The sequence below is a fragment of the Furipterus horrens genome, unplaced genomic scaffold (genome assembly GCF_987537825.1).
Source record: "Furipterus horrens unplaced genomic scaffold, mFurHor1.1.pri manual_scaffold_10, whole genome shotgun sequence".
Taxonomy (NCBI): Eukaryota; Metazoa; Chordata; class Mammalia; order Chiroptera; family Furipteridae; genus Furipterus; species Furipterus horrens.
Genome location: NW_028327180.1, coordinates 40843058 through 40868659, shown reverse-complemented (window position 1 = coordinate 40868659; position 25602 = coordinate 40843058). Strand labels below are relative to the sequence as shown.

At 43.5% G+C, this 25602-nt stretch overlaps 1 protein-coding gene across 1 annotated transcript in view; it reads left to right on the top strand.

The window, feature by feature from the left end:
• The first annotated feature begins 5918 nt into the window (after positions 1 to 5918).
• The window catches only part of RFX2 (regulatory factor X2), a 41530-nt gene continuing 21846 nt past the window's right edge, over positions 5919 to 25602 (top strand). The window contains exons 1-5 of the mRNA XM_090289476.1: positions 5919 to 6086; positions 8396 to 8485; positions 10593 to 10672; positions 12400 to 12661; positions 22716 to 22790. Of these exons, the coding sequence (XP_090145602.1) occupies positions 5982 to 6086; positions 8396 to 8485; positions 10593 to 10672; positions 12400 to 12661; positions 22716 to 22790 (612 nt within the window). The 5' untranslated portion in view covers positions 5919 to 5981. The remainder of the gene's footprint in view (positions 6087 to 8395; positions 8486 to 10592; positions 10673 to 12399; positions 12662 to 22715; positions 22791 to 25602) is intronic.

The window sequence follows — 25602 nt, the reverse complement described above, 5'->3', positions numbered from 1 at the left end:
CAAGTTTTGGTATCAGCATTTTGGTGACCTCATAAAATGATTTGTGAGGTGTTTTTTCTCCATTTTCTGATGCAATTTGTGTATTAATTCCTTTTTTTGGTGTTTGATAGCATTTACCAGTGAAACTGTCTTTGCCTGGAATTTGTAGGGAGGTTTTCAAACATGATTCAGGTTTTTGTTAGATATGACATTCATGTTTTTTTATTTCATTTTGTATTATTTTTTGGTATGTTGTGTTTTTCAAAAAAGCGTTCATTTTATCTGAGTTGTTGAATTTATTGGCTAAAGTTGTTCATAATAGCTTCTTATTATCACTTGATTTCTGTAAGATTTGTAGTGGGTATATCTTGTTTCATTCTGATATTGACAATTTATATTTTTTCTTTTCTTTCTTATCAGTTTTGTTTAGGGGTTTTCAGTCTTTTTTTTTTCCCCCTAAGATTTTTTAATAGCAGTTTTAATTAGATTCATAAAAAAACTGAGAGGAAGGTACAGAAATTTCGCACATGCCTTCTGCCTTCACAGGTGCATAGCCTCCCTCACTATCCACATCCCCCACCAGAGTGGTGCATTGGTTACAGTTTGGGAAACCCACACTGATACATCTCATCGCCCAAAGTTCGTACTTTACATTAGAGTCCAGTCTTAGAGGTGTACATTCTGTGGGCTTGGACAAATGTGTAATACAGAGTATATTCACTGCCCTAAAAATGCTCTTGTCCCACCTATTCATCACTCCTCCCCACAACTCCTGGAAACCACTGATCTTTTTACTGTCTCCATACTTTTTCCTTTCCCAGAATGTCATAGAGTTGGAACTATACTGTATGTATAATTTACCTTGAATTGGTAACATGCATTTGTGTTTCCTCAATGTCTTTTCATGGCTAGATAGCTCATTTCTTTCTGGAAGAAATTTCAATTTTGAAGAAATTTCAGTTTTGTTCATTTTCTTTACTGTGGAGTTTTTATTTCATTATTTTTTCTTATTATTTGCATCTTTTCACTTAATTTAAATTTAATTTGCTTGTCTTTTTATGGCTTCCTAAGGCTGATAACATAAATGATTGATTTTAAGCCTTTCCAATATAAGTTTTAAAAGTTAAACATTTCCTTCTAGGAATTACTTTAGATGCTTCCCACAATTTTTAAAAAGATTTTATTTATTTATTTTTAGAGAAAGGGGAAGAGAAGGAGAAAGATAGGGAGAGAAACATCAGTGTGTGGTGGCCTCCTGCATGCCCCCAACTGGGGACACGGCCCACAACCCAGGCATGTGCCCTGTCTGGGAATCGAACTGGCGACCCTTTGGTTCGCAGGCCGGCGCTCAATCCACTGAGCCACACCAGCCAGGGCGCATCCCACAATTTTTGATATGTGGTGTTTCCATTATCATTTAGTGCAAAATATTTTCTCGTTTCTCTTATGTTTTATTTTTTGTCTAGGTGTTATTTTAGAAGTGTGGTTTAAATTTTTTTAATATTCAGCATTTTTCTAGATATCTTATAGATCTTTGTTCATTGTGATCAAAATATAAAACATGTTCTGTATAATTTTAATTTTTTGAAATGTATTTACTTTATGACTAAGAATATGACCTGCTTAGTGACATTTCATCAGAGAAGGAAAACTCTGACTCCAAAAAACCTCCGCTGCCTTGCGGCATACCTCTTCAGGGGAAAGGCTAAGGGAGTAAACCCCGACAGAAAATCCGGAGCCGGAGTCCCTAAGGAGGTTTGACGTTGTAGTCAACACCGGCAACTCCTGCGGCGCACCTGAACCCAAGCTGTATCGACTCCGTCTTTCCCTTGGACCCTTCAGCTGCGAAGAGAGGGGGGGTCTGCTGCATGGGCAACAGCAGACCCTCCATATTACCCTGCCCAGGCTCTGTAGCTTCAGCGTCATCACAAGATGTCGATTCAACACGGGAGGAGACAGATACCATGTCACTCCCGAGTCGGACTGCACAGCCATTCTCGGCGGTGCAGATAGACTCTTAAGAAGCTACACCATCGTCTCTCGAGACGGACGGCTGCCGACGAGTGACATTTCATGTACATTTGAAAAGAATATGCAGGATTTGCTTGTTGTGTTTGATAAATGTCATTTAGATGAATGTGGTTGATAGTGTCATTCAGATTAGTCTATATCCTTACTGATATTTTTATTTTGTTTCTATCAAATTACTGAGAGAAGGGTGTTTAAAATCTCCAACTATGATTATTTATCTCTTTCTTTAGTTTCATTGATTTTTTTCTTCATGTATTTTGAAGCTGTTTTATGTGATGTATACACATCTACAATGATTGTATCATCCTGATAAATTGATCATTTTATAATGATGAAATGTCCGTAATTATCTCTAGAAATATTCCTTGTCTTGAAATCTATTTTGTCTTAAGTAGACTTTTAAAAATTGAAGAAAAATATACTATCTTTTGTAATTACCCACATATTTATCCTTTCAAATAATCTTTATACCTTCTTGTAGATCCCCGTTTACCATCTGGCATATTCCTTTCATCCTGAAGAACTTCCTTTTGCATTTCTCATAGTGTGGACGCAAAGTTTCTCAGGTTTTGTTTATCATAAAATGTCTCTATTTCACCTTTCCTTTAAGTAGTTTTACTGGCTATAGAACTCTGGGCAATAGGTTTCTTTTTCTCCAGCATATGGAAGATGCCACTCCATTGCCTTTTGGCCACCGTGGTTACTGATGAGAGGTTGCTTGTCATCTATGCCATTGTTCCCCTGAATGGATACAGTTTTTCTCTGACTGCTTTCAATCTTTCTCTCTCTCTCTCTCTCTCTCTCTCTTTAATTTTAGCTGTTTAACCACACCTAAATTGGTTTTCTTTTGCTCTATTCTTCTTGGGGTTCACTACAAAGACACTATTTCCACATAAGGTCGTATTCTGAGATTCCAGGTAGACATGAATTTGGGGAGACACTACTCAGCCCATTGTGCCTAAAAAATCCTGTCTTAAGTTTTAAGGGCTGCACCTGGCTTCTGGAGTTTCAAAGTTTGGTGAATCAATGTGACTTCATAAGCTTTAGAGCACCATTACTGTCATTTCAGACCAGTGTTTGATATTTCTATTTGTCTTTAAATGTTAGCAGCTCTATCCTCCTAACAATGTGAGTCACCCACTGCAGCCTCTCCAGTTCGGCCACGTTGATGAGATGTGGCCCTAAGAACTATGCACTAGACCGAGGGCCTATGGATCAAGGTTTGGAATCCAGACAGTATAATTTTTCTACCCACCCTCCAAAACCACATCACTTTATTAAACCCAGGTTATATGGACTGAACACTTAACAACTATTGCCAGTTGCTTGTTTTTGGAAATAAACTTTTATTAGAACACAGTCAAGCCCTGGCCGGTGTGACTCAGTTGGTTGAAGCGTCATCCCATACGCCAAAAGTTTGGGGGTTTAATTTCCAGTGAGGTCACATACATGGTTGCAGGTTCGATCCCTGGTTGGGGCATGTGCGACAGGCAACCAATCAATGTTTCTGTCTCACATTGATTTTTCTCTCCCTCTCTCTCTCTTCCTCTCTCTCTAAAATCAATACGTGTATCTTTTAATTAAAAGAAAAAGAACACAGCCAATATTATTCATTTACATGGCAGCAGATGCTACTGTCGTGCCACAGTGGCAATGTCTAGTGGTTGCAGTAGGGATTGAGCGGAAAGTCTCTGGTTCTTTACAGGTAAAGTGTGCTGACCCTGGTCTAAACAATATAAGCAGAACAGTGCAATAAACTCAGGCAGTGCTTAGTAAATAGTGTGTTAAACCAGGGAATTAGCATGAAAACTCCACGTGACATGCACCAGTGTGGCTCAGTTGGTTGGATGTCGTCTTGCAAAGCAAAGAGGGTCACTGGTCTGATTCCCGGTCAGGGCACATGCCTGGGTTACAGTTCCATACCCAGTCGGGGTACGGACAAGAGACAACTGATCGGTGTTTCTCTCCCTCTCTCCCTCCCTTCCCCTCTCTCTTAAAAAACAAAAAACAAAAACTCCTCATGATATGGAATAACCTATTTTCTGGAAGGTGTGTTCTTGCCATAGTAAGCCGAGCATGGACTCACTATCTATCCCCAAGGCCCTCACAGGTCTCCTTGCTTCGATAGGACTTGGACTTTGGAGCAAAATTATTTTTGCCTGTTGAAAAGAACTAGTCTTAGTGAAGTCAGCTTTCTCACTTTATTGCTAGCGGATTGTTTTCACAAGGAGTTCTAGTCCACTTATTTCTTCCTAGTGTTACTGAAGTTAGCCACTTGGCTTCAAAAGGAAACAAAGTGGTATATAGTGTGCAAATGACTGACTTAAATGTTAGGGAAAAGTGTAAATAAGAGACCTTGATTAAGCAATTAAGCAATTTCCAACAGAATATCCCAAAGGTCATTTTTGTCAGGAAGGCAGAGAGAGTTGGAGATCCAGGAAATACAGGACTGGAAAGTCAGAGTTTCCTTCTCTGAAAGACGCAAAGAAAGTGGGAGGTGCCAGTCACTATGGGACGCTGGGGACATCTAGTGGTGACAACTGAGGCCCACAGGAAACAAAAATGCCACAGACCCAGACCATAGATCCATTCAGTGGCGCTCATTGGTACCAAAGGCATTTGGGAAGGGGACTGGAGGATGTCATGGGATAGTCCCTGTAGATAAAGATGAGATTACACCAACACACTCAGGTTGAAGCACACACCCCTTTCTGCTTCCCTTAGGCAAGTTATTTTATTCTGTTATCAGTTTTTCTTAACATTAAAAAAGAAAGGCTTCTTTTAAAAATTCTTCATTCATTCTTACAGGTAGGAACTCTTGGAGCGATAGGGAAATATAGGTAAAAGTTCTGGCACTATATCCTGGGCACTGTGATGTGTGCTGCGCCATTCAGACCTCCCCGTGAGGCAGGAGCCAGGAAACTCCATTCGTGGGGGTGTCACACTCAGAGCCGGGGACAGGACAGGGGCAAGGATGGGTGTGCCTAACCACAAGGCACCTCCTCTCTGCAGTTTGTGTATTTCACTGCCTCTCAAATGCTTAAGCCAGTGATTTGTTTAAAAGCAAAGACAGTTTGGCTTTTTCATTTTATAAAATGGTTTTGTATCACTTGCCACTTTGTTCTGATATTAAACGAGTCTTTTTGTAGAGAATTTTAAAACTACCTATTTGAAAGATATATGCATCTGGCCACAGCGAAATACACTCTTCTGCTTTTTCATGGGCAAGGATCTCCAGGAGCAGAAGGAAATTTTGACTTACTGCTGAAATTCTTGAGGACTTTTATCCAGCCCAGGAGAAAGTGTTTCTTTACTCTCACTGTGTTTCACCCTCTCTCTCCCTAGGTCAGTGGTTCTCAACTGTGGGGCGATTTTGTCCCCAGGGGACATTGGGCAATGTCTGAAGACATTTTTGGTTTCATGACTTGGAGAGGGGGTGCTCCTGGCATCTTGTGGGTCAGGGCCAGGGATGATACTCAACACCTCTCAGTACCCAGGACTCCGACCCGGAGAATGACCCAGCCCCAATGTCCCAGTGCTGAGGAAGAGAGACCCTGCCCTAGGAGAATGCACTTGCTAAGCTCCACAAACAGAAGGCATCCAGCAAGAGCTTTTGACTTGCTGGGTAAATGAGTAAATAGTTTCATGAGCCCTATAGTTCAGCCTGATCAGCCTGGAACAGGGAAAAGTAGTTGTCCCTGGCCTGCCACTGAGGAACTTCTGCAGGGCTATTTTTTGGTTTGATATTTGAAAGAACAGTCCCTGACCCCCTCCGCTCTTCCTGTTTTTGGAATAGTTTTGCATCCTGTTCCCCATCCCTTACCCAGTCAGGCTGGGTCCCTGCTCTGAATCTGGAAGGCTGTAGGGAATTCCCACTCGCCTGTCCTGTCAGCATCTGAAGTGGCCTCTGTGGACCCCGTGACTGCAGCCCTGCCTGCTCACCCCCTCTCCACCTCTCTTCAGAACTGAGCATGCAGAGTTCAGAGGGCACAGCGGACTCGCCAGCTTCTGTGGCTCTGTGTTCATCATCGGCTGCCCAGACACCTGTGGCCCAGCCCGTGCCAGCCTCCCCGCAGGTAACGGACCAGCACAGAAGGAAAGACCGTTGCAGCCAGTGGGGCCTCATCCATTGTGGTTTTAAAAAGCATGTGAATCAGCAGGGAGATATTTATGTTCTTCTGAATTGCCTTCTCAGCCCCAAGGCTGCGCTGTTGAAGCAGCCGCACCTTCTCTGTCTCACGTTATTTGGCTTTTCCACTATTTCAAAAGGTCCCACCGAGGAATCAATGATAAAATCTCAAAAAGAAAGCCCCACCCCCAAAATCTGACTTCATTTGTTCTTTTCTTTTTAAAATATTTTATTTATTTATTTATTTTTAGAGAGAGGGGAAGGGAGGGAAAAAAGAGAGGGAGAAAAATATGAATGTGTGGTTGCCTCTCACCCGCCACCAACTGGGGACCCAGCCTGCAGCCCAGGCATGTGCCCCAACTGGGAATCAAACCAGTGACCCTTTGGTTCGCAGGCTGGCACTCAATCCACTGAGCCACACCAGCCAGGGCTGTTCTTTTCTTTTAAGGGAAGTTTTCTTCTACCTTGGAAATGACCCTTTTACACAGAAAGACTTTACGAGTAAGGCAAAAGATAAGTAAAAATTCTCAGCATTTGGTTCAAAACTAAATCTAGCATTAGAATGAATGTATTTAAAATTTGTGGAGAGATAATTTTTACATTAAGGCTCTTTCAAAATGAAGACAGTAACTCAGAAAGATATCTGCGACTCCTTATTCGTTGCAGCTTTATTTACAGTAGCCAAGGTATGGAAACAAGCGAGGTGTCCATCCACAGACAATTGGATAAAGAAGATGTGGCACATAGATACAACGCAATATTACTCAGCCAGAAAAAAGAATGAAGTCGTGCCATTTGCAACGACATGGAGGGACCTGGGAGAATTACACTGAATGAAAGAAGTCAGACAGAGAAAGACAAAGGCCATACGGTCTCACTTATATATAAAACCACACATTAAGCTCATAGGTGCAGAGAACAGATCAGTGGTTGCCTGACGAGTGTGTGTGGGGAGGGTGAAATGGGTCTTGCCATGGCCATTGTGTCCCTCCCAGGTTCTAGGGCTCCCATCCCCGCTAGAGATGCATCCAGGGCCCCCCGCCACAGTCTCAATAGCAATATCCCTACTCCTTGCCCCTCCCATCCCATCCCTAGATGCACCATCTGCTGCTCACACCAAGCCTCCCATGCCTATCCAGGGAATTCCCTTTCCTCTGGCACTCTTGCCCACAGGCTGCATTGTGTTCCCTGAATAATGAGCCCGCTGGGCTTCCTGACCAGTTCCTTGCCGGAAAGAGGAATCCTTGCAGCTCAGTTTCCATGGTGCACTGTGTATGCTTTCCTTCTCAGCCCTCCTGAGCCACCCAACAGAACTTCCCCTCATGCAGCGGTGTTCTCCCACCAGCTCCACGTGGCTCTGAGCACTGGAAATGTGGCCAGTGCACCTGTGGAACTGAATTTTACAGTTTATTTAAATTAAATGAAATTTAAATGGCCACACAGCTACACATCTAGTGGCTACTACACTGGACAGCTCAGCTTTAGAATGTATGGATGTAAATCCTTAATATTCTTATTTATTTAAATATGGTGAAATTCACATAATATAAAATTGGCCATTTTAAAGTGAACAAATCAGTGGCATTTTTCATACATTCATCTCCCCAAAACAGAAACCCCATTCCTATTAGCTGTCACTCCCCATGGCCCTCCCCAGCCCCTGGCAACCACAAACTACTTCCTGTCTCGGTGGACTTGCCTGTTCTGGACGTTTCACATAAATTGGACTCATATACAATATGGCCTTTTGAGTCTGGCTTCTCTCACTGAGCATTATGTTTGCAAGGTTCATCCACATGTAGCACAGCAGAGCTTTATTCCTTTTCATGGCTGAGTAATATTCCATTTTGTAGAGGGACCATATTGTGTGTATTCATTCTTCCATTGATTTTTGCCCCATTTATGTTCTTTTTGTCTTTGGTTGTGAGATCATGGAGTGCTTGGTCCCTATTGAATTATTTTTATACAGTGGTGTTTAGGAGGCAAAACACTGTGGCATCACCACAACCAGTGACATTTAGAGTCCACATTGGAAAATCACAGAGTCAAAGTCATTGACTTTTAAAGGCCCAGCTTTAGGTAAACAAAACACTCCTGTTTCTCTCTTGACTCTGTGATCCATTTGATCCTTTTCATTTTATAGCGTTGTGTGTCCAGTAAAGCAACAGCAGGCCAAGTGGCAGTAGCTCTGGTTGTAATCTGTTTTCAGGCCTAGCCTCTGACAAGTCTGAATGTCCTTCTCTCCTTCCATTTTAGAGGGTGCTGGTCCAGGCAACAGGCTCAGCTTCCAAAGGAGCCCAGATGCAGCCAATATCCCTCTCCAGAGTCCAGCAGGTGCCACAGCAGGTAACAGCACAGGTGATGTGGGATGTATTAGAACTTAGGGATCTGGAGTCCTCTCTGATTTATGCATTCTTTTCTGTCACTGCTGTTCCTTCTTTGATGTTTTCAATTCCTTACCAGAAGGTTCTTTGGAAGCTATGTTAAAAAAAAAAAAAAAAAAAAAATTACCCTGGCTGCTGTGGCTCAGTGGATTGAGTGCCAGCCTGCAACCCCAAAGGTTACCAGTTCGATTCCCAATCAGGGCACATGCCTGGGCTGCAGGTCAAGTCCCTGATTGGAGGAATGCAAGAGGCAACCGATCAGTGTATCTCTGATGTTTCTCTTCCTCGCTGTCTCCCTTCCTTTCTCTCTAAAATAAAAAAATAAAACCTTTAAAAAAAATCTTGCACTCCAGTTTTGCAGCAAGCCAAGACAGCTGGTGATATTTTATTCATTCAAAAATTCAATGTGTGGGGTGCAAGCCAGCCTCTCGATAAAGTGCTGGGTGCTGAAGTAAACATGCAAACAGATAGCGAAGGTTCTGGATTGGAAGAATATGTAAGCTCCTGGGGAGGCAGACCCTTTTGCAGGCAAGTGTACCTTCAAACAAGCGCTGTGACCAAGGAAGAGCCTCTTAAATTATCTGGGAAGAAAGCTTGAAAGTGTGGGCTCACCCACCAAATAGCAGCACAGACCAGTGGCTCAGTCAATGGGATGTAGGACAGTGGTCAGCAAACCCTTTTGGAAAAGGTCGAACAGTACATTTTTTCACTTTGCAAGCCAGACAGTCTCTAGCACAACCCCTCAACTCTGCCTCATCTCCAAAAGCAGCCAAAGATGTAAAAGGAGGGGCACAGCTGTGTGCCAGTAAATCTTTATCTACAAAACCAGGTCTGCCTGATCTGGCCGGAGGGCTGCAGTTTGCCAACTTATACTCTGAAAATGCTGAATTAAAATCAGTGAACATTCCTGCCTGAAAGGGACCATGAGTGAACTACAGAAACATCCAAGACCCAGAGAACACCCCTCTTTCCTCAGGGGTTCCTGCTCAAATGAGTAGTGTGTGTAGAGGGGTTGTCTGTTCTGAGAACAGAGGGAGGCTTGTGGCGTTGGAGGAGACACAAAGGTTCTGAGCAGGCCCAGAAGGGAACCTTAGCTCCTCAAGGGAGGGGAGACCAAGACTGATGTCATGATTCCAAAAGCTTCCCTCCTCTGTGCGACTGGGCCTGCACCATCTCTTTCTCTATGGGCAACTCAGACTTGTGGGGCAACTTGTGCATTTCACTTGGTCCCCTAAGGCGAAGCCATTCAGCATGGTGACCCCTGGGCTTCTCGCAATGTGCTGCTACTCCAGGGGTTGAGCATGTATACCGTGCTGAGTTGTCCTCAGAGGTGGAAATCAGCTCCTCACACAGGCCTAGAGAGAGGTCATGATGAGACCTACCCTCTATTTTGTTACCCCGAAATGAGGTGGAGTTAGACTGGCTAAGGTTCCCCCTGCGGTGAGATTCTGAAGTCCTCCATGCAGAGCTCTGGGCCAGTGGCCCTCAGGGGCCATTAGCTGAGTTGCTGAACTGATGGGGGCCAGGCGGGGCTGTGCTGGGATCCTCCCATCACCCCGTCTCTATCTCCCACTCCAGGCCATTGTTTCTTCCAGTTGCGCTCAGACCTTTGCAGTCTCCCCCAGTGTGACTCACAGGACCTCTGCCCTCTGTCCTACCCTTGGGTATGGGTGACTGGTCCAGTGCTCAGAGGTCAGTGTTCTGTCCACAACTCTGGTTTCCACGTCCAGCATGATTGGCCGTTATGCCCAGTGGCTGGCGGGCCCCGGGGCCCTTCCCAGCTCTGCAGCTTTGCTCTCAGCTGTCGACTGGGCTCTTCTCTCCATGGAGCAGGCGCCACCGACTCGGCTTACCTCGTGCACAGCAGTGGGTCAGTGACAGTTACATCCCTATGTGGCCTTCCAGGACTGTCTCTCCTAATTTCTTTCTAGAAGCGCCAATTGTGGGCAAGAAAACAGTAATGCAGTACTCAGCGTGCATTAAAGGCAATCAAAGTTATTTTCAGCTAGAGTAATGAAAAAGCACAAACAAGTGGACTATACTGTAACACGAAATATCTGATGTTTCAGGTCCATGCCGTGCAGCACGTGTACCCGCCCCCGGTGCAGTATGTGGAAGGCGGAGACGCTGTCTACGCTAACGGAGCCCTGTACGTGGTTCTGCCTCCCCTCGGAAGGGTCCTCACAGAGAAGCTTAGGCCACGCCTGGAACCGCCCTTCACGACTCTTCCACCTTTGTCCATCTGAGGACGTCTTTGCACAGACTCCTCTCCCTTAGCCTCCGGGTGATAGGTTGGAATCATTACTACAGTATTAGTTGGAGCTTTCAGAAACCTCACACCTTTGTGGTTTTTACTTCTAGAAAAGGCAGTCTTAGAAACAAACAGAAAACAAACCCTAATCCAACTTCCGAGTCTTCACAAAGATTCGGTCTTCACAATCTAGAAACCATTTCTCTCTCTGCTTTCTCCTCCTGGCCTCTGTAAACCTCTGGCTTTTTACAATGTTGATACAACTTGATTTTTTATTTGGCAGAACTTAAAGGGTTTTCTGCTTGTGAACTATGGGATGCTTGGGGCAGAAAATGACACATTTCTCGGGAAGTTCATTGTGCTAGAGATATAAGCCCTTTTGCTCATTTAATTTCAACAGCCCCCTCTTGGCAAGTTCAGGGATCGAGAGGGTGAGTGTCGTTCAAGAGCTGTGTGAGCTTCTACAGCACAACAGTGACAGTTCTAATACATAGACACATATGAGCACATGTAAAACCCATGACATCTGACCGAGGTATATAGGCTGTACCAGTGTCAACTTCCTGGGTTTGATGGTACTACAGTTATAAGTGATGTCACCTGGGGGACAGGGTAGGAATGCGCGCCTCCCAGGTATCGGGGCCACCCTGCCTCTCAGAGGGGCCTTCCCTCAGGACAGGTCACTAACCTTTAGTCACCAACAAGGAAAAACCATTACCGACCGTCTTTTACTATGGCCAGCGTTACTGGGGTGGAACTTAAAAAATATTTTTTTTAAGATTTTATTTATTTTTAGAGAGAGAGGAAGGGAAGGAGAAACAGAGAGAGAAACATCAATGTGAGAGAGAAACTTATTGATCTGTTGCCTCTCATATGTGCCCCAAATGGGGACTGAAAACACCAAGGCATGTACCCGACCGGGAATCAAACCAGCGACCTTTTGCTTTGTGGGATGACGCCCAACCCCTTGAGCCACATCAGTCAGGGCTAGAACTTAAAATTTTAAGGGGAGATATATGTAGTTAAGTGAACATTTGATCCAGATGTTAAAGGAATATTAGACAAATTCTATCACTTAGAAACTTTTTATTACACAATTTTATTTTTTTAAACCTTTTTTCATAGAATTATAGACTTATGAAAGTTATAAATTTGTCCAGTACCCTTTACATAGTCTCCTCCTGTGGTGACATCTTCTCTGACTGTAGGACAGTTCCAGGGAAGTGACGCTGGGACGGTACCGTTAACTAGCCCATGGGCCTTACTCAGTTTCACGTCTCTACACACTCATGTGCGTGTATGTACACATATGTGTAGTTTTGTGAGGTTTTTTCCCTGTGTATAGATTTCATGGAAGCAAAATAAGACACGGACTTGTTCCATCTCCACAAAGGAGCTCCCTCATACAACCCATTTATATACTCAGAATTTTTAAATGATCAGTTTTCTGAGTCAGCCTGTAATTCTGAATATTTTCTGAAATGATTACTTTGGATTTGGCGTTGTGTGGACATTCGGTGTCTGACTTACCCCACATGCTCAGGCTTGTCAGGCTCCCACCATGACATGAAGTTTCAGTCGATTCCTTCAAGACTCAGAGGAGGAACCTTCTCTCTTTCTGACAGGCGGACAGCCTATGCCTATAGCTCAGAGCCTCCGATGTACACCCCGAGCAGCGCAGCGTCTTACTTCGAGGCCCCAGGGGACGCCCAGGTGACCGTGGCAGGCTCCTCCCCGCCGGCAGTCCCTGCCCATGGCATGGTGGGCATCACCATGGAAATCGGGGGGAGCCCCATCGTCTCCAGCTCAGGAGCCTACCTCATCCATGGGGGCATGGACAGCACCAGACACTCCCTGGCGCACACTTCCCGGTCGTCACCAGCAACGGTATGTACTAGGCTCTCAGGGCAGCAGGGTAGACCCTGAATGAACTAGCAGCAAAAGCAGGGGTGTTGAGGAGAAGGCAGCAGAGCCCTTGAAAAGAGCCCTGCCAGTCACCACCAGGCCCTGTGGCCTGAGGCAGGTCTCGGCCTCTTTGAACCTCAGTTCCTCCACTGGTTTAAAAAAAAGGGTAAGTCTTCCATCATCAGCTATTGTGAACAATAGTATATGATTTTTAAAAAACCCTCCATACTGGTAGGTGCTGCTGCTGCTGGAGACATCATCGTTACCGTGATCATTATTATCAGCCTCTTAGAGGCTTAGGTCGGTCCATCCATATGCAACTAGACTGAACTAAACAAGAGGAAGGAGTTTCTCTTGAGAGCTATGCCAAATTGATCCCGCCACGCTCCTGTCCAAAACAATACCTCCTTTAAAAACTTCCAGAACTTTAGTTTCCATGTTTACTTTTATTTTTTAGCTAAATACAGAATAAAGGTAACTTTTGGGGGTGTACAGCCCTAAGTTTCGACACATGTGCAGATTTGCGTAACTGCTGCCACAGTCAGGATCCAGGGGTCGGCTCACTCCAAACCCCCTCCTGGGTTTTCTTTGCAGTCCTGACCTCCCTCACCCACAAGCTCCAGCACCCGCTGACCCTTTCTCCATTACTAGAGGTTTGTTTTTCCGGAGCTGTGGTATAAGTGAAATCATTGAGTCTGGCTTCTTTCACTCAGTGTGGTGCCTTTGAGATCCAGTCAAGGTTTGGCACGAGCCAGTACTTCCTCCTTCTTCGTGACTGAGTAGTATTCCTGTTTATCCGTTCACCACTTGAGGGCCACTGGGGAGGTTTCTGGTTTGGGGCGATTATGAATAAAGCAGCTGTCAGTTGTATGGACATACGTTTTCTTTCTTTTGAGTAAATACCTACGAGTGGATTGCGGGCCGATATGGTAAGTGTGTGTTTAACTTTATTAGAGATCACCAACAGTTTCCTCAAGTGGTCGTACCATTTCACGTTTCCCAGCGATGTGTAAGAGTTCCTGTTGCTCCGCTCCTCTCCAGCACTCCGTGTTGTCAGCATTATTCATTTTAGCCATGTTAGTAGGTGTCTAGTGGTATCTCACTGTGGTTGTAATATGCATTTTCTTCGTTGCTAATGATGGTAAACAGCTTTTCACATGCTTATTTGCCTTTTGTATATGCTCTTCGGTGTCAGTTCCAGTCATTGACCTATTTTTAAACTGATTTGTTTGTTTTCTTACTGTTGAATTTTGAAGTCTTTATATATTCTTTATATGACAAGTCTCCTGTCAGATATGCAATTTGCAAATATTTTCTCCCAGTTTTTATAGTATCTTTTCATTCTCTTAAGAGTATCATATGCAGAGAAAAACTTTATTTTGATCAAACCTAATTTATCAATGTTTCTTATTTGAAAAGACCATGCTTTTGATGTGATACTGAGAACTCTTTGCCTATGCCCAGGGCATAAAATTTTTCTCCTATGTTTTCTTTGAAAAGTTGTATAGTTTTACATTTGGATCTGCTTTGTTTTGAGTTAACTTTTGTGTAAGATTTAGGTCGAGATTTATTTTTATGCATATTAAACCACTGGTGGTTCCAGCATCATTTGTTGAAAAGACTGTCCTTCCTTCACTGGATTGCTTTTGTGCCTTTGTCAAAAATCAATTAGCTGTGTGTGGGTCTGTTTCATTGATCTGTGTGCCTGTTTCTTTTTCAGTACCACTGTCTTAATTACTGTAGCTTTATAGTGAGTGGTTCCTTCAACTTTATTCTTGTTTAGTATAGTGTGAGCTACTTACATAAATTTAGAATTTTCTATATCTATAAAAAAATTCCTAGTAAGATTTTGATTAAACAGTGCTAAACCTGTAGATTAATTTGGAGGGAAATTGACTTGGATCTTCTAGTCCATGAACATGGTATGCTTTCTCATTTACTTAGATCTTCTTTGATTTTTTTCATCAGCATTTTGTAAGTTTTAACATGCAGATCCTGTACATATTCTGTTAGAGTTATACTTAAGTATGTCATCTTTTTGGAGCTATTGTAAGTGTTATTAATTTTTAATTTCAGTTTCTAACTGTCCATTATTAATATGTGAAAATATGGTTATTATGGCTGCTGTCCTTGCATCTGCAACCTTGTGGAACTCACTTTTTAGTTCTAAGAATTTTTTTGTTGTCTACAAAAAGGAACAATTTTATCTCTTCCTTTCCAATCTGGATAACTTTTATTTCTTTTTCTTGCCTTTTTCCACTGGCTAAAACACCTGTACTGTGTTAAATGGGAGCAGTGAGTGTGAACCTCCTTGCTTTGTTCCCAGTCTTGGGGGCAAATCTATCTTTTACTGCTAAGTGTGATGTTAGCTGTAGGTTTCCATGAATGCCCTATTTCATGTTTAGGAAGCTCCCTTCTAGTCCTAGTTTTCAGAGTCTTTACTGTAAATGGGTGTTGAATTTTGTCAAATGCTTTTTCTTCGTTGATATGATCATGAGTTTTTTCTTCTTAGACTGTTACTATTCTGGATTACATTATTGATTTTTAGTTAGAAAAGAACTCCTTATTTTGGTATTGGGCTAATCTGAAATAGAAGGTGATGTTCTAGCCTTGTCCTTGTTCTTTTTGGGTTGTTTTGGCATTACCCTGACATCAGAGAGGCCCCCTGAGTCTTGCTGTCCTCTCTCTGTGTCCAGAGTGTTCCCCAAAACTTGGCTCTGAGGACGGGTGTGGAGAGAAGTCACTTGTATTCCAGAGGCCGCGTTGTGTGGGGCAGCACCCACGGCTCAGTCTGAGGGGCTCTAGCTCGCACCTCACCTCTCTTAGTCCTTCCCATGCCATCAGCTCAGCAGGGGTTGGGAGGCTGTGGGGACCAGACACACTCCCCCCTCAGAGGACTGGCTAGGAGGACCCGAGTTTAAGCTGTTAGTGATCAGAAAGCATTCCTCACATGCTACTTTAACTTTCATGGACACAGCAGGCTCAGTTTTATCAGACTGCATCAATTTATAACAGTAGAAGATACTAGGTTTGCAGGCAACAAATTTACTGAGAAAGAACAGCGTTTTCTCGGGTCCACACTCTCTGGGTCATAGGCAAATGTGCATCTCAGACCCCAGGACACTGGCTGCTGTGGTTTGTTGTCTGAGTTGCTTTTGAAGAATCAGCGTTTTCAATCAATTGGAAATCCATGAATGGGCATACAGCCTCATGAAAGCCCCTAAGGTGTGATCAACTCACATGAGAATCTGATTGCTGACTCTTGCCAGTCTGTGTTGTTTATAGGCTTGTTTTTGAGATAGGGACATCTCACAAGGATGCAGCAAAGATCGGAGGGAGTTTCTGGGAGCCACAAACAGAAATGGCCCAGAGGCTGCAACAGAAATAAACTATGGCTCCTGTATCTGTCTACCAATTCTCTTACTTAAAGTTTTGGGATTTCAAGTTAATCCTGAAAAGGGAGCATGAAGACCATAGCAAATTGCCACCTACACCTCAATGAGTAATTTCAGACTTTTGGTGACAAATTTTCTGGAATCTTTATTTCTGATTAAATTTGCATCAGTATTATAAATCTTTGAAAATATATTTTATGAGTTTATTTGAGCCAAACAGACAATGTGCTGAGAAGCAAAATCTCAAATGCTCCCACTATTATAAATCCAAGAGTGAATTGGCCAAGTGGTTAGTTTTTGATAAAAACTGTTTTCTGTTGCACTTTTTTTTCAACTACATGGAGCAGAGATACAAAATTGAGAGGTTTGCTTTTGTCATTTCAGCCCAGGTTAAATCCCTGACGCAAACCAAAGGGCAAAGTGCCCAGAGTGCCGAATTTAAGGAGGGTTTCACCTCCAGGTGCTGACTTTGCCCCTGCCTGGCATGACCTGGAGCATGAACACCTCCTTAAGTCTGGAGTTCTGGATGCCTCACTGGCCCACCCAGTCCTGGCCCAGTATGGAAACTTCTATTCCTCTGGCCTAATCAGCTTTTTACAACAAACATGTATAATATTACTTGCATAACTTTAAAATGTTTAATTAGCAAAATTAAAATGGTCAGATTTAGCATGCCCATTTCCCTCAGCCAGCCCCCTGCCCCCAGCGGAGAGCCCACTGTTCCCCTTCCCGCCCTTGCCCCTGCCTGCGGGACAGTTCCTTTCTTAGGCGTGATTCTGTGATCTGTGTGCCTGCCTCAAACATTGCGGCCGTGATGCTTTCCTTCTTTTAAATACTCTCCAGTTTCTTTAAAGACCCAAAGGGGTTGCTCATGCAACATCTGAACTTTTGTTTTCTCCTTTTATGGTCATATAAGTAAGCTATGTTTCAGGATGGAATGTTAGCTACAGCAGGTTTCTGTCTTTGTCCCTACTTCTCCTTGGTCTTTCCAAGACACATCCCTGCCCCTTCCCACTTCTAGCCCCAGGAGGCACGGTCCGGATATTGTACTAGGGCAGACCCAGCCCGGAGAAGGGATGTTTCTTCAACAGTGGTCATTGCTGGCCCTTTGTAGAAGTGACCCCTGTCTGGCAGGTCCTTTTAATGAGATTATTCTAGTAGAAATGGAATGACCATTTGTGCAGACTCTAATGAATGTGAGAAGTAACCTCCACCCTCCCTTAGAGGGCATGAATATAGTCTTTAAGTCAGGCAAAATCTTGCTAGGATTATACATAAAAGGGAAAGATTTTTAAATTTCTTCTTTTAAAATTTTGAAATAATTGGCTAATTTCAATATATTCAGGAGCTTTTAAACTTGTCTGTTGCTATTATGTTAGGTTCTTGAGACACTGTATCTTTGATCACAAGTCCTTATACATTTTCTGTCCTCCATCCAAATGAGCCCTCAAAGCAGGCCTTCTGTTAATAACTTATGTGGCAGAAACAAATGATACTAAATGGCTAATAGAAAGGAGTATGTGCTGCATTGTACCAAATCAAAAATAAAGATTAAGCTCCCAATAAATCAAGAAACAGATGCACAAGCATATACATAATACCAAAATATGAAGGAAACTACCAGAAGGTCAAAAAACAGGAATTACTTTAGGGAAAGCTGCGCAGGCCTGGGGTGGGCTCTGCATGCCTTCCTCCTTGGTTCTCTTGATATGTAGACCGGTGCATACAGCACTTTGATGCAACTTAAAATAACAAACTCCCGTCAAACGTAAAATTAGTTTTCATTTTAAGCATAATTTAAAGATTAAATCCGCACTTTTCCAGCCACTAAGAGGACTAATAAAGGCATTTGTACATATGCAAGAAGAATCCCTCCCTCAAGTCAAGATCTTTTACCAAGGATGCTGCTCAGGCCTTTCCGTGCCGGGCTGGGAGGTGGCACCGCAGTGCCCTCTGCTGGACACAAGTGCACGCTGTGCCTTCAGTTGAGTCTTGACTCCTGGGCATCAGCGTCTGGCTTCTGGGGCTTGATGGTGGTTTCCTGACCTTCATCACCTGTTTAAGTGATGTTTTATTTTCAAACACAATGAACACCTTGGGACGTTCCACTGTACACTAATTTTCTGTATCAGTGGACTTGTTTAAATCCTATTTAATAGCTATGGGTTTTTGAAGATGGTCTTACGCAGCAAATCTTAATTTGTATTCTTTTCCTCTATGCTCATAACACCACGGTTTTTAGCAGTCAGTCTTAAATATGTCCAACAAACCTATGGGTGTCCCCGGGACTCCTTAAAGTGCTCTACATGGTCAGACTTTTCATAACAATGCTAAGCCATTCGTTGCTGTTTCCCCTGTGTCATTACTTGCACTGATTGTGCAAAATCACACACAAATCAAGGCAGGAATCAAAGCAGAGGCATCAAACTCTCCTAGATGTTTTTACTGTATCCTTCACCATCATGCTTTCAGTAAAAAAAAAAATGAAATAAAATACCAAATACCGTTTTACTTAGGAATGTCTTTGATGAAGTAGTAAACAATATTAATTTTATTAAATCTCAATCCTTGAGTACACGTCTTTTTAATATTCTGTGTGACAAGCAGCTCTCCTACTGTCTGCCAAAGTGCTATAACCATCTCGAGGAAAAGCTCCTGTGTAATGAGTTGTGAGCAGGACAAGTCACTTTTTTAATGAAATGTCATTTTTGCTTGAAAGAACAACAAATTGTGATTATTCAGACTCAGAGATATGGCAGACATTTTCTCAAAAATGAATGGTGTGAACCTGGTGTAGTCATGAAAATAACTGACAGATTTTGTTGTCAATACATTTCCAACCAAGAAAGAAAAAAGAAGAGACTTTGAAAAACTGGTGTCTTTCCAATGAGATTGGCAGTGATATTGGCAAATGTGATTTGTTGATATTGTATAATGAAGTGTGTCAACATTTGGAAAATCTGCAGACTTAGTTAACCAATATTTTCCTAGTGACCAGTGCATGATATTAAAACCATGCATGTGAGTAAAAGATTCATTCAAATTGCAAGAGGGATAAATGGGTTTTTAAATTAGTCACATATTTTTAAGATAAAATTCACATAACATGAATTCACCATTTTAACCATTTAAACATATACAATTCAATGGCATTTAGTACATTTATAATGTTGTGCAACCATTACCCTATCTAGTTCCAGAACATTTTCATCTCCCCAAAAGGAAACCCTTGTATAAGTTAGCAGTTACTCCTCAGCCCCTGAGAACCAATCTGCTTTCTGTGTCTGTAGATTTGCCTGTTCTGGACATTCCATATAAATGGAATCACACACCATGTGGCCTTTTCTGTCTGGCTTCTCTCATTGAGAGATGCTTTCAGGGTCCATCCACAATGTAGCGAGTGTCAGCGCTTCACTCTTTTTCATGGCCAAGTAATATTTCAGAGTGTGGATGGACCACACAGTGTTTATACATTCATCTGTGATTGATATTTGGTTTTTCCACTTTTTTGCCATTATGAATAATGCTGCTATGAACATTTATTTACAAGTTTTTGAATACCTGTTTTAAGTTCTTTTGAATATATACCTAAGAGCGGAATTATTGGGTCATATGGTTTAACTGGGTTTATGTTTAACTTTTTGAGGAGCTGTCATACTGTTTTTCACAGCTGCTGCGTCATTTGACAGTCCTTCTGCAATGTATAAGGGTTCCAATTTCTACACATTTTCCCCAGTACTTGGTATCTTTCTTTTTCTTTTTTTTAAACAATATTGGTGGATATGTGGTTTTAGTTTGTATTTCCCTAATGATTAATGATATTGAGCATCTTTTCATGTGCTAATCAGAGACATCTATTCAAAACCTTTGTAATTTTTAATTGGGCTACATGTCATTTTGTTGTTGAGTTGTGAGTTCTTTATATATTCTAAATGTAAGACCCTTATCAGATACAGAGGCGGATTAAGGTCAGTTGAGGCCCCAGGCACAGAAGAAAATATTGAGCCCCTTAAAAAAAAGAGAGATGGGGAAAATAAAAATACATGTTAACCATGTTTTATGCAGCATAGTAATGAAACCAAACTTGGTGTCATTAAAAAAAAGTGTAAAGTTGTGGTTTTGCGGGTCCTTTCAGAAATCGGGGCTCAGGGCGTGCTCCCGGTGCTCCTGCTGTTAAATCTGCCTCTGATCAGATATGTGATTTACTAATATGTACTCCAAGTCTGTGGGTTGTCTTTTCACTCTTAATAGCGTTCTTTGATGCACAAAAGTTTTTAACTTTGATGAAGTCCAATTTATCTTCAAATTTTAAAAAAATTTTTGTTGTTTGTGCTTTTGATGTTATATCTAAGAATCCGTTTCCAAATCCAAGGTCAAGAAGATAACTTTGCTTTACATGATTACCTGATGTTTTCCTCTAGGAATTTTATAGTTTTAGCTCTTTCATTTAGTTCTTTGATCTATTTTGAGTTAACTTTGTATATGGTGTAAGTAAAGTTCAAGCTTCATTCTTCTGCAAGTGGCTGTGCAGTTATCCCAGCACCATTTGTTGAAAAGTTTATTCTTTCTTTGTTGAATGGTCTTGACACCCTTGTCAAAAAATCAATTGACCATAGCCCTGATTGGTGTAGCTCAGTGGGTTGGGCATGGTCCCACAAACTGAAAGGTCACCAGTTTGATCCCGGTCAGGGCACATGCCTGGGTTGCAGGCTGGGTCCCTAGTAGGGGGCATGCAAGAGGCAATTGACCAATGTTACTCTCCTTCTCTTTCTTCCTCCCTTCCTCTCTCTCTAAAAGTAAATAAGTAAAATCTTTTTTAAAAAATCAGTTGACCATAGATGTATGCGATTATTTCTAGATTCTCAATTCTATCCCATTGATCTGCATGTCTTTTCTTATCCCAGTACTGCACTGTGTTGGTTAGTAGAACTTTGTATTGTTTTGAAATCAGGAGTATGAGTCTCCCAACTTGGTTCCTCTTTTTCAAGATTTTATTGGCTATTTGGGGTCCCTTGCAATGCCATATAAACTTTAGGATCAATTTGTCTATTTTTGAAAAGCAGTTGGAAGTTTAATAGAGAATTTTGATAAGAATTACATTGATTCTCTAGATCAATTTGGAGAATATTGCCATGTTAATAATATTAAGTCTTTCAACCCATGAACATAGAATATCTTTCTGGGTTTTGTTTTGTTTTGTTTCATTTTGTTTTTTTGGTCACCTTTAGTTTCTTTCAATAGTGTGTTATGGTTTTCATTGTACAGGTATTTCACCTCTTTAATTGAATTTATTCCTAAGTATTTATTCTCTTTGATGCTATTCTAAATAGGATTGTTTTCTTAATTTCCTTTTCACATTGTTCATTGCTTAGGAATGTAACTGATTTTTATATGTTGATCTTGTACCCTACAACTTTTGTGAAGTCACTTATGAGTGCTAGTTGTTTTTTGTGGATCCTTTAAGATTTTTTATATTTAAGATCATGGTTTCTGCACATAGTTTCAGTTCTTCCTTTCTTATTTGGGTGCCTTTTATTTGTTGTTGTCTGATTGTCCTGGCCGGAATTCCAGTGCAGTATTGAGGAGAAATGGCGAGAGTGGACATAAACAGCGCTCAGAGATGATGGGTGGAGCAGTCACCCTCCCGTTCCTAAACCCAATCCAGCACACTTTCTGGAAAACACATTCAACCTGCTTTTTTGCAGAAGTGTTGCTGAAATCTTCATTTTTTTCTGGTATTTGAGGACAGACAGAGTATACTTTAGGTTTATTTCCTTACGTTGCAGTTCTCTGCCTGTTGTGGTGAGCCTCAGCAGAGTTTAAATTTTCATTTTTCATATACAAGTCAAGGTCAAATTCATCATGTACAAATGCAGTAGCCACACATAGTTGGGTGTTTTTCCTTTGCTTAGACCTGTGGCACCACCTCAACTCCTCACTTCCAAGAGGTCCTTAGAACCCAACTGAGAAGGCCCTTCCCCCAGGAAGGCCTCCCTGATCGTTCCACATGATTTTCCCCTGTGACTCCATTCTCATTGCCATATAACCCTCTTTGCACAGCTCATGCTTCATAAACATTCAGAAGCTTATCTCTGTGACATGTCCAGTGGCCTACACCTCTGATGGCAGGACCTGGGTCTTTGGCCTTGTTGGTCTTTTCCTGAAGCATCTAGAAGAGAGACCCTGGCTTTGTGACAGGGCAGGCTGGCCAGGAAGTCAGTGCCATCAACTGCCCTTGGGCTCTGTTGGTCACCTGATTCTCCCGAGCAATAGATGACATGTGTGGGGAGCAGCGGGCAATTATTCTGCTGGCTCTGCTTCCACTTGAACGTATGCAACAACTACGTGTTCACGTTGTGCATGTGTTCCATTCATAGCCGGTGTCTACATCATAACTTCATCCCTGCTTGTGCTCCAGGGCTCCTGGGCTCATCTGCATGTAACAGAGTAACTCTCCTGGCTGTAGCTTCAACTCACGACTTAACTCATCTCTCCTGCCTGCGTCAAGCCTTGTTTTATTTCGTAGGAGCTTGAATCATTATTTGGATATTAATAAAAACAAATCTTGGCTGATGCTAACCATCTGATTTCCCTTTTTTTCCCATTTTGTTTTGTTTTGTTTCTGCACACATTTTCTTTAGCTTGAAATGGCGATTGAAAACCTCCAAAAAAGCGAAGGGATCACATCACACAAAAGCGGTTTACTCAACAGCCATGTAAGTGTGTGTCACCTGGTGGTCTGCCCCACTGTGCGCTACCTGCGTGGGCATTTCCAAAACAAGCGAAGGCAATGAAATGACACCTTTATAGCGTGGGAAGGGGGAGAAAAGCCAGCCTAGAGCTCTACATGCATCAAAAATACCCTTCTGCAGTGTAGCGGGGATGGAGGCAGGTTCTTCATTCCTCAAGGTAGATGATGAGAGTACCTACCTCTTCGGGGCGTGTTGTGGGGATTAGGGTACTTAATACACGTGACATGCTTCTAGCAACGCCTGGCAGATCACAAGCATAATAAATAAAGTTAACACTAAAATAAGCAACAATAACAAAGGATGACACAGGATTGCAGATGCTATAGAGTTTCTTAGCTAAGTTTCCTGTGATCAGCTCTTTGAAAAAGAAAAGGTAATTTGAGAAAAATGCAAAGCAACTCACTGATTGGTGCTTTGTAAGATCTCCTTCACTTGCCTCCTGGGGAAAACCGTGACTGGGTTCTGTGCCGGGGCATGGCAAACATCTTTGTCACTGGGAAGCTTCATGGGGCAAGATGGCACTGGAGCAGGTGACTAGCTAAGAGTCTCTCTTCCCTGGGACAGTTAAGAAGGAGAGCTCTGGTCTCCTGTCACTCCTCCTCTTTCCCTCTACTCTTCCAAATGCATTCAATTCACTTCGATGCGTACTGGAAGCTTGAAAGTAGGACCCACTAAAGTCAGAATGAGCCTCTCAAGCACCAGGTTGGGATTTGACCCCAAATCTCTTTAATTCTCTTGAGAATTAAAACATCAAAGAAAAAGATAACCATGATCCTAACTGTAACCCCATCAAGACTTTTGTAGCAATGATGTTCAAAATGAAGTGCTGTTTAAAAGGCAGTGGTTCTGGGGCAGAGCTCAGTGAGACAGGCCCCAGAACCTCTGGGTCTGTGGGTTGGCACGGGCGTGACCAGCAGCCCCAGACACCCATGAGGAGGGTGTGCTCTCCTCAGCCTCAGAGGCTGGTCACTAGAAGGCACAGCAGCCTTACATCAGTTGTCTCAAAGGAAAAACACAAAAGCCCATAAGGTCTCTGCCTCCCAGACGAGGTGGGTCGTCCTATGGGCACTCCTGCGGAGGGAAAACTAGTGAGTGCTTGGAGGGAAGGACACCTCCCACCCACCATGCACCCCTGTCTTAAACTCAGAGTGCACCGTGTAGAAAAGTGCAGAATGAGAGAGTTCCATGAGGATAATCTGTTCCATGGGGACAGGCCTTTCCTTAACTGTTGTCAAGCAGACACACGTGGCCACGCCACAGCCTGTAAGCTTGGCGCCAGCTCAGCACTGGGCCGAGCCCTATGAGGAAGGCGGGTTGGGGCGCAAGCCCCCGTGGGCAGCATGTGTCCCTGGAAAATTTTAAAGGCCTCTAGGGAAACACATGAGCTGCCAGTCTGGCTGCAGGGCTGCTCCTGGCTTCCTGGCTCTTTCCTTTTGGAAGGCAGACTTCCTGGGTGCTTCCAGCTGGTTTACATTCCAAAGTTGACTTTGCGAGCAGGAAAATCTCCCCATGTTCGTTTTCTCCCTGTGATCTGTGGTTGAGCCTCCTCCCATCAGGAGCTGTGAGGAACAGGGGCCAGGGCTGGGCGATTCGGAGTCAAAGGGAACAGACAGATCTTCCTAAGGAGTCGACCACACTCACTGGGTGGAACCCCCTGGAGTTGTCCGTGCAGATGTGAGAGTGCGAGGAAGGGGAGAGGAAAAGAGCGTGACCCACCTCAGACAGGCAGTGTGTCCTGATGACACCTGTCTGGGTCTCAGCCGGCCGAGCCTGCGGCCCTCTGGCCAGCTCTCCACGCTCACTCGTGACAGTTGTCAGCACAGCTACCCACAGCTGAGATTGCTTTAGTGTTGGGTGATGCAGGCCACAGTCCCCAGTCCTTTGCCAGCCCAAGCCTGGAGCAGATGAGCCTGGCTGGGGGCCGTGCCCCATCACTGTGTGCCCCCAGCATCAGGGCTGTGGGAGCAAAAGGAACGAGAGAGAACTCACTCCGGGGAGCTTGCACTGCCGAGGGCAGGAGCTCGGCAGGCTTGGGAACACCGGCCGAGGTAAACTAAGTCTGCACAGGAAGCCAGCGCAGCTTTCCCTTGGGAACCACTCCTGCCTCTGCGGAGCCCGGTTCCTTCCTCGTGCGCTGCCTCGGGGTGGGTGCAGGTGGCAATGCCCAGAGCCGGGGAAGGCTGGACAGCACCGTCAGGACCAGCACATGTCAGGGTCCCTCTGGAGCTTCCCATGCTGCCTGTGGGGACTCAGCCCCAGGGGTCTGCAGTTTGAAGGAACTTACAGCCCAGTGTGGACACCCTGCAGCCTCAAGTGAACTGTCTGTAAACTGGGGACGTGGGAGGCTGTGATTTTGTGATGCAAAAACAAGGGATAGCTGTTTCAGAAGAAGGAGGTGGCAAAGCTGGTGTTGGGGATTCAGCACCTTCACCCACTGGGGTAGCACTGCGGGTTCCTTACTGTCATGCCTGGCCTGGGGAAGCCTCAGTCAAGGTCCCCAAGGTGCCCAGCTCCTCCCAGAGCCATTGCCCTAGTGTCTCCCAGATCCTGGCTCAAGAAGCACCTCCACCCTGATTCTTGCTGACTCAGGGACCCCATAGCATGTTCACCAAGTCACTGTCACAGGGAGGTGGTCATTGTCTACTAAAATGAACTCTTAGTTCCAAACCCCACTTTTAGATTAATTGTATTCAGACTATGACTTTTTAATCAAGAAACACAAATTGTCAAAGATCCTTTAGCCTTTAGTTGGTGGCCAACTACAGGCTGATGTACT